Source organism: Pygoscelis adeliae, unplaced genomic scaffold (genome assembly GCF_000699105.1).
Source record: "Pygoscelis adeliae isolate BGI_AS28 unplaced genomic scaffold, ASM69910v1 Scaffold63, whole genome shotgun sequence".
NCBI classification, from domain to species: Eukaryota; Metazoa; Chordata; class Aves; order Sphenisciformes; family Spheniscidae; genus Pygoscelis; species Pygoscelis adeliae.
The window spans coordinates 2,766,730-2,776,038 of NW_008824414.1; the positions used below are offsets into that span (position 1 = coordinate 2,766,730).

A 9,309-nucleotide genomic window follows, 5' to 3' on the forward strand; every position below is an offset into this window, starting at 1 on the left:
AGTGCTTGGCTGTGAATCCTCCAATAACTGATACCAGACTTAGATTTCCTTCCTAAGACTCTAGTTTTAAGACTCAACAGAAACTGTCATGGGATTTGACAGGAAATGATCCCTTGTTTTGCAAAAGGTATAACTCCTAATTCATTTTCAGTACATCCCAAATATTCACCATTTTAGGTCTGCCCTAGTTAAAATCCCTGGGACTTTTCTTTGTCTTAAACAGAGGCAGAATCGGCACCCAAAGCTCTGTTTAGCTATGCTGGCTACATGTACTGTTAATGACCAGCAGATAGATTTGACAGGAAATGATCCCTTGTTTTGCAAAAGGTATAACTCCTAATTCATTTTCAGTACATCCCAAATATTCACCATTTTAGGTCTGCCCTAGTTAAAATCCCTGGGACTTTTCTTTGTCTTAAACAGAGGCAGAATCGGCACCCAAAGCTCTGTTTAGCTATGCTGGCTACATGTACTGTTAATGACCAGCAGATATTAAAGACAATAATCCATAAGGTGTTATCTGTATTTAACACGGCAAAACTTTGGTAAATGTACATGTTACTTCCTAAAGATAAGATTTTGAGGTCATTCTTAACTGATTATACATGTTTGTTAGGTGTATGCTATAGGCACAATTAGTTTTCATAAACCTATAACATAGCTAAGGACAATTCCCTTGCTGGGTAAGAAAATAATCCAAATTGTCTGGGAGAAGCAGAAAGCATGTTTTAATTCAAAATTAAATTATTAGTTTATAAATTAATCATTTAAGAACTTTAGAACATGGAGGTATAAATAAAGCTACCAAACAGAGCAGTGATTAATGTTTCTGTAATGTGGTGCTGTGAAACAGCTTTACTAGAACTTGGTATAAGGGCTGTGCTACTGTAGCTGGAGTTGAAGAGTTATGAGGCTTGACACCCATTAGTGCCTAATGAAGGCACCCAAAGGATTGGTGGTGGCCAAAGAAAATATCAACTGCGAAGAGTTTATCCTCTTTCTCAGGTACTTGCTAGGAAGGAAGATGCTGGTGAGTGGAGGAGATGTACCTTCTCTGATTGTGAGAGGAAGAGGTCCCTTCTTCTGGAAGGGGTGCTTTCGTTTTTTTTCTTTCATCCCACAAAATCTAACTGACTGTGGACAGCTGTTCATTTCCCTGTACTTTTGCAGTATGACGTGAGGAATATTTTGCTTATTCCCTTATGGACTTATGGAAATATTGATATATTAATATGGCAGTTTTAATGTCCCTTTTCCCTACTCTTGACATACATAGACACTGGCTTGCAAAGGGGTGGGAGAAGACGACTTTGCTGCTTTAATTCTACATCAGGAATAAGGCAGCTCAAGTGCCTTGGAATTATGAATTAAAAACTGATTAATAAAATTTCTTTGCTCTGTCATGCCTGGGTCAAATTCCCTGGAACCTGGGGCAAATTCTACACTGCCTGTTTCCACATCTGCCATATATGTTGGACTTTGTATATATAGCACAAAAGCAGGCAGCATAAGATAAATTGTGCTACTTCTGTGCCATCTATCATTCCAGTTTAGTTCTGTATTCCTTAGAGACTCCTTTTAAAATAGGAAGAATCTTAGAAATTAATTTCTCATCTTCTGCTAAATTACAAAAGTCTGAAGAACAAACAGAGTGTGGCATTTTATATTCTCTAGGCAGCACTACTTACCATCCCCAGAAATATCATTTCCTCTTCTCTCATTTTGTCTGTTTTCTTGCGCTGGATATATCCACGCCAAACCTGAATTGTAAACAAAACTCTAATGAGATAAATGGGCCTTGTTACAGCTTCCTTTACTGTGGCAGACACAGGCAAAAACAAATAGAGGAAGGAAAGGCACAATATACAATTGAAACTATTGCTCTTTAACAGGTTGCCATCTGCTATTTTTTTTTAAAAACAAATTCTGAGGTTTGTTATCTCTTCACACTGGTGTATCTAGCTTCTAAACAAAACACTATCAGGTTTCAAAAAGTGTTCAGACTTAAGATTTAGACTGAGCTGCTGTTCTCATCAGGCTGAATTGTCCAAATTATTCGTGTGCAAGTACTTTTTCTGGAATTTAGCAGCGATTTCCCTTTCTCATCTTTTCAAGAAAAAAAAATCTTTCCCTGGAGATCACAGGAAAAGGCACGAATTCCCTGAGATGCACTGGATTCCAAGGGGATGCCAGAAAGAGCAACTGAGGTCATAAAAATCAGAATGGAAAAACAACATGTAGGTTATAAAGTCATCCTGCATTGCCAGTGCAGGACTGTTTCCATTGATCTCATCACATCTAGGGTCCGGTCTCATTTTGTTAAGTGGTTTAAATGATGTATTTTACCTTGCTAGACACCCTGAAAGCTATCATTTCAGAATGCTTCCCATCCTATAGGCTGTATTTCTGTCTACTGCTGTTCTTCTAAACAAAACATTGTCATTCGGTTCTGCTGGAACTGTTGTTAAATCAGAGATTTCACCTTCTGAATGCAAGTGGCAGCATCATCTGGATTTGGACCCATCTGGACCTGAAGTTTAGTTTGTCTTTCTCTCTTCTCTTCCAGGTAAATTTGCTTCATGAATGCTGCTCGATGACGGCCTTGGCGAGCCCGTTCTGCAACCTGGATCACTTTAATGGCTTCTTCAAATGTCATGGCCTTGACACATTTCTTCAACAGCAAAGCCAAAAAGGAATTGACAAAGCAAAGTATTAGTTACATGTTTTGTTAATTGCTTACCTCAGCAAATGAAACAACCAATGAACTTCTTGTAGAAACTTTCTAAGACAAAAAAAATCTCTGTCACAAACAGCAGAGACTCCTGTCTTAGTGCTATCTTGCAATATCTTGGGAGTTTGCTATCTTGAGAGATGTGTTTTTCTGAGGACCTTTAGGAGAAAGTGAACCTGACTTGATGTGTGATGAGGAAAGCCTGATGCTATAGTGGGAAGTAGGAATGGCTCTATATGGCTTATGCATCGTGCTTTCCTCATCCATTTGAGAAAAAAAGACATAAAGAACCACAGGGCTTTGTCCTATTAAAAGGAGAATTTCTTAGGCTATGGAATGCCTTCCTTTTACTTTTCTGAAGGGATGGGTTTCTGGATGTGCTGCTGGGAACCCATCTCTTCTGCTGAATGGAAGGACAGGCTGTTCTGAGCCAGCCCAGGCTGGTCAACTGAGCCCAAACAGAAGAGGCTTGGGGAAAAACATATCAGAACAGTGCAGCTGGAGAAAGGGACTCCCCCTTCCCACTCCTGAGAACTCTTGTTAATCCCTCATGCTCCCCATGAAAAAGCAAAATTATTGTCCTTTCTTGACGTTAATCCCCCTATTGGAGACGGTTCACGTTTGATGTTTCTATATATATTGTGTGGAGCTCACTATATATTACATTTTCAGGCAGGGCTTTCTATAACAGAATTACATAGAAGGACAAATGATCTGCAGAGCGGATTCCTCTGATGAATTCCACTGTTTTTGATGTATGTTAGACTGCTTGTAACAGCACTGCTATGGACACTGAAGAATACAGTGGTCTGTTACACAGCAGTTAGGATTTCCTGAGTGTACATGGCTTGCTACGATGCATGCAGAAGTGTTTCAACCCTCTAGCAATCCCAGCGGTGATTGAATGGGAAGTGCAGCGCAGGGCACTGGACTCATACTGTGTGAGATTATTTAATTCATGTTTATTGAATCCTGTGCCTTTCGTGGCATCCTGGGAGGGTGAGCAAGGGAGGCGTGAACCCTGCCAGTGTTCAAAGTGCAAGAGCCTGGTGCTCCCAGGTGAGCTGGCTGCACACCAGATATTCTCATCTGTAACGGATGCCACGCTAAAAAGGGGTGAGAGCAAAACCGTGGGAAACAAAAAAAGCTTCAAGATGTAATGTGCCGAAACAGAGGATCTCCACAGACCAACATCAGACCACTAGAAGAGCAGAGAATTTACCCAGAGATTTACTGTGGAGGCCAAGAGGACTGCAGCTGCCCATTAAAGTAATCTAGCAGAGACCCTGCGCTCTGTCTCTGCAGCCTGCCTCTGTCTGACTGGTGCTGTTTCTTTCCCTGGGAATCTTCCCTCCGTTGCTTTCTGGGATCAATACGCAGACTACCCCCACCAGCACAATTACTGGTGGAGAATTCAACGGTCAGGGCAGTGCAGCAGTTTGACTAAGTGGTCTGATCAGGACTGTCTCTTATGGCTATAACATCTATGAATCTAAGTTATCCAGACATGTAGGCACAGTTGTTTATTTCGGGAGGTTAGCAATGACTGCTTGTAGGCAACGCACCATTTCAAAAAGGTCAAAAGTATGTCAAATTCAGAACAGTCTTCACTGGAGCGCTCATGTACTTCTCTATAATGACTTTTGCTCTGCCAAAACTCAATTTTCTACTCCTCCTAGCAGCTGCAGCTCTATAGCTGTACAGAAGAGACTGCAGTCATTGTTCAGAGGTTATAAACAACTGAATACTAACAGTTGTGCTGACCTGAACTCTGAGTTTTGCCTGTTCCAGTTAGGAATCCTGGTTCAGTAAAACTTAAGCCCAACTTGATTTCAGTAGGACTAATTATGCAATGAGAGTTAGCTAGACAAATAAAGCACCTACTAAACTTGGCTAAAGTGCTGCCCTTTCTCTGACACTCTCACACACATAAAGCAGAGTCGATTCATTTCAGTCTTAACCAGACTCAAGATGTGACTGGATATTGTTAGACAGGAACATTTAATGTTACTTTCTATTTGCGCCTTATCTGTAAACAGACTTTTACTTCCTAACTGCTATAAAAGTACTTTTCACTTCAGTGGCTCACGTGTTCAGACATGTGTGGCTATAAACTAAAAAAGTTAAGCATGTTATTATGTAGGTATGTGGTACACTTACCTGTGTTTGCAATCCAGCATTAAACAAAATCTGATCAAGGATCTTCTCCCTCTGCTGCAGGACTTCCAGCTTTTCTTTAATGAAATACCTTGGGACAGGTACTTCTATGTCTTCCTAGAGGAAGAAATAGTCATGAGATGCTTTTTAGAACTGCATTAAAATCACATTACTTATTAATTGAACACCTTTACAAAGCAATTAAATTGGACTGAGATTGTTGAATATTTTGGAGTGTTGGGGAATTTGACCTCTGTAACAGCTGCTGAGCTGTTACTTTGCAATTACTTAAGGCCTAATTCAACAAAAACAAATAAATCATCCCAGTTTCTGAACCCTGGCAGCCCAGAAATCTTTCTTTTTATAACGGCTCAATTATATTATCAAATTGTTAAAATATTTGGCAGCGTTGCCGAAATTTAAACATGATTTCCACTGAATTGAATACCTCTGGTTGTATGATCATCCCACTGCTTTTTTTTTTTTTTTTAATCAACATGAAAAATAGATCTGTTCTCTTGCATTTTTTTTTTAACAATTACAAGCTACCAAAGCACAGTTCTGTTCATCTACAGGTATTTCTACCTATAGACAAACTGTCGCTGTCTGTGACTGATGTCTCAGTCACTTCTCAAAATCAGGGGTGATTACAAGTGGCTGTCTTTACTTGTTTCTATGTTTCTACCATTAAAAAGATGTAACCGATTCGCATGTCTACTGATTCTTCTCCTGTAGAATTTCACTCTTGTTGAGAAATGAAAAGAAGACAGCCAGGCAGACAAAAACACCACACCAAAAGTTAAGGTGCTGCGGAGTGGCATAATCTGTTCTTTGTATCGTGTTGAAGCCTGGAGACAATTCTTCAAGGATAATTACTAGCAAGTATATTTCTTTGGGGGAGTAGGGAATGTGTCTTCTAGATGTTTCAGGAACATCTAGAATATTTCCTCAAGCAAATGATTCACCCAGAGGGTTAGGGGGAGACACGCAGTACAGTCACCCTGTCGTGCTGCTCATGAAGAGTTGCACAGTCAAGTCACACAATAATTTGTCTCCAGGAATATGTGGGCACTTGGTCCTTTTGCCCAGTGAGCCTAAGACAGGTACAAGACTTGATGCTGCACTATCAGTGCTCTCTGTTCTGTCTAATATGGAAACTTGGTGGGCTTTGACATGCTCAGGGACACCTTTGACTTGATCCTTTGCAGCCTCAGTTTCTCCTCTATCTGTCCACACCAGAGGTGACAAGTGCTGGCTGTAAAGAACAAGCACCGCTCCTGCCTTGACACAGGCGCATGGTAAATGTGCTGCTTGTGAGCTCTAAGGCCTTCCAATTCCTAGAGCAAGAATTTGCAGGGAAGGCTGTGGCCAATGAAAACAGCCCCTGTGAACTGCAAACTTAAAAGATTTTATTACTAATTCCCTCAGTTGCATACCGCGCAGACCGGGACATCCCTATTATGGCAGCATAAGGAAGCTTCCAAGTAGAACTGTGTTTATCCCTATTGATTTTATCAATGCAGAGGTCTTGTCTGCTAAAGTTTATAAATGTTTGTCTTGCTAAGCTCCCTGTTTGCATCTTCTAACATCCTTGACTGGTGATGGAAATGATTATACATTATGCTTCAAGAGTGCAAATCACTCTAGGATGGATCGCAAATCTGGCTGTCTTTAGGTATAAGAAATCAAGTGGTTTGTCTGGACACCCTCACATAGGATGAGAGGGCTTTTACGCTGTCAGGTAGCAGTGCGGGTCAGTCAGTGTAGGAGTGATGAGAATCTCTGATGCCTAACCTGGGCTTTAATTGCAAGAGATTCTGGACCGTGACTTTTACTGACTGTAAAAATGAGATCAAAGCCGTAATACTGAGGCTGGAAGGGGTGGGGAGTAGGGAGACTACTTCTCTTCATAATCTCTTTTTGGGCCCAGCATTGAAAAGTTAAGTTTGTGATGTTTATCCTCAAGTCACAGTTGCAGCCTTTTAGCCACTCCCAGCTCCGCATGGGATTTGTGTATCCAAATACCTTTACAATTACCCCAGGAAATGGAGTGACTGAGTGTTGGAAGGCAACCGTACAAAAACATGAGGCACAGAACTAAAGAAAGATGAAACTTGGCCTTACAGTGACATAGTAAAAAGTATGCAATATCATTGCATAAGATATAAAACAAGACTACTCTGTTGTGTTCTCTGACTACAACCATGCTGGATTTTAGCCCATGATAGTATAGTGAAAGGAAAGACGAGAGATACCCTTTCTGGGCAGATTCTTTAAGAAACAGCAGTTATTTGTCAAGTACTGGCCAGCAATTTTGTGTTGGAAGACACAAAAAAAAGAATATGTGATTAGTTTATAAAAAAACCCATAAGTCTGTATTCCTATCTACTATGGCAAATAATGTTTTCTCTGAAAAAGCCTGAAATCTCTTCAGTGCTTTTTTTTTTTTTTTTAGTTAGGTAGGTATGTCATGCCTTCTTAAAATTAAGGTGTGGTGCAGGAATTTGAATTTATGCTTGTTTTTTAATAGATGTTAAGCATGACTTTTCAGACTTGCCAACTTTTTTCTGCAGGTGGATTTACAAGTCATGAAAACAGTAGTGCTTAATGATTTCAAAATATGATTTGAAGGATCAGTTTCCCCAGAACTGTGTTTATGCTCTCCAGTGTGCCTTCTCATAGTTTAAAATAGTTCTCTGCTATGACTAACGTAGAAGGTAAAGAGCTGGTGAAAATTCATGGCAATTACCATCCTAAATTTGTGGAGTGAAATACACGTGCAATTGCAAACAGAAACATGTTTGCAAATCAAAATAATGCTATACTGATATTAGGCAATTTATCTCACGTTATAACTAGGATCCTGAAAAAAGCAATAACTTAAGCTCCAACTCTTTCTTGCCAAAAGCTGTTAGCAGCGGTACCTGAATTTGACAATAGGTGGAGCTGCCTGCGAGAGAAGTAACGAGCTTTTTGCAGCTAATTTTTCATACTGCTTTTAGAGCACAGCTTTAAGGTTTTGCCTTATTGTTGTATTCATCTGGTTTAGTGGGCTGTCTGTCAGGGGGCTGCTTTTACATTAGGCAATCCTGAACCCTGGACGTTGAATACGCTCCCAGCTCCTGCCTCCTTTACAATAAGAGACTTGTCTCAGATTTGTCATTTTAGTAGTTCGTTGTACTACGAACTAGTAGACCAGACCATACAACTTTTAGCATTACCTGTAATCTCTGGAAGAGGCCTGAGGCCAGGCTGATTCACAGTGATGCAAAGGGCAGACTGAAGTGGACTGTACCTTGGTTATCAGTTGACCATCTTCTATCTAATCCCACATTAAAATCAGAGTCAAGCTGCTGCCACAAACAGTGAAGCTGTCTAAGTTAATATGACTTCATGTTAGGACATGTGCAGGTGGAAGATCCACAGAGCCTGTGCTGCTATGGAGAAGTAAAAATGCAACATACTGATCAAGCAGATCAGCTTTTAAATCTTGCTCCAATATATAATGCTCATCATAAATCAAATATACTCTGATCTTTAATAAAAATGCCATAATTACCGATCACCCAGTACACTAGTGAACATGCAGGAAGCTAAATCACTTAGTGGAACTTCACAGACTGCAAGTAAACGTCACTGTTGTTAAAATACAGGATAGGCAAAGTTCCTATGAATTTGCTCATAATAGGGGTAGACCTACCGGGAGAAGCTTTACATCTTCCAGGATATTATCAATGTAATGAAACTCCGAGTTCTCCAACTCCACCATCTCTTTTTTTATCTCCAGGATTCGGCCAATAACACCATCTAGCACTTGCCGAATCACTGTCCGTTTCTGCCAGTGAACGAGTTGGTCATGGGCCGTCTCCAAGTTACGGAAGATTTGCATGTATTTGATGTAGGAAGCGGCTAACATCTTGAATACTTTCACGCGGTCCTTCTCTGGCTGGAGGAACTCTTCTCTTTCTCTCCGGAGCTGGATGTCGAGGTCTTTCTGGGCATCTGTCCACATCTTATTGTAAGTGCTAATTGAAAAGAGGAGACTATGTTAACCTGACATGAAAGCAAGAGTTAGCACACAACGATGCCAGGGCTCTATGTGTGTGGATTTCTCAAAAAACCAAGCCTGGAAATGTGAGCCATTATATTTAAAAAGAGATTTTTAACTACAATGTATTTTAACCATTAGCAAAAGTTTCTCTTTTTGATTGTTTTAAAAATATTAATCTTAAAATGTTTTTTTATTAAGGAAAGCTTAAAAGTTAAGCTTAAGGTGACATTTTCAACTTCATCCTTAACATGCTTGAAGCATCCTTCAAATCTTTGAAGCTACAACCCCCAATAGTGCCATGAGTTTCATTCAATTGTGCTAATTGAGAAGAGGGTTTAATAGAAAAGGTGTCTCCCCCCAAAGCCCTTAT

The 9,309-nt window shown here is 40.2% G+C and overlaps 1 protein-coding gene across 1 annotated transcript in view; it reads right to left on the reverse strand.

The window, feature by feature from the left end:
- The window catches only part of IQCA1 (IQ motif containing with AAA domain 1), a 102,404-nt gene extending 93,504 nt beyond the window's left edge, over positions 1–8,900 (reverse strand). Inside the window, exons 1-5 of the mRNA XM_009320845.1 lie at positions 8,589–8,900; positions 4,892–5,005; positions 4,773–4,781; positions 2,483–2,671; positions 1,689–1,760 (exon numbers count right to left, since the gene is read on the reverse strand). Of these exons, the coding sequence (XP_009319120.1) occupies positions 1,689–1,760; positions 2,483–2,671; positions 4,773–4,781; positions 4,892–5,005; positions 8,589–8,900 (696 nt within the window). The remainder of the gene's footprint in view (positions 1–1,688; positions 1,761–2,482; positions 2,672–4,772; positions 4,782–4,891; positions 5,006–8,588) is intronic.
- Between the last annotated feature and the right edge of the window lie 409 nt (positions 8,901–9,309).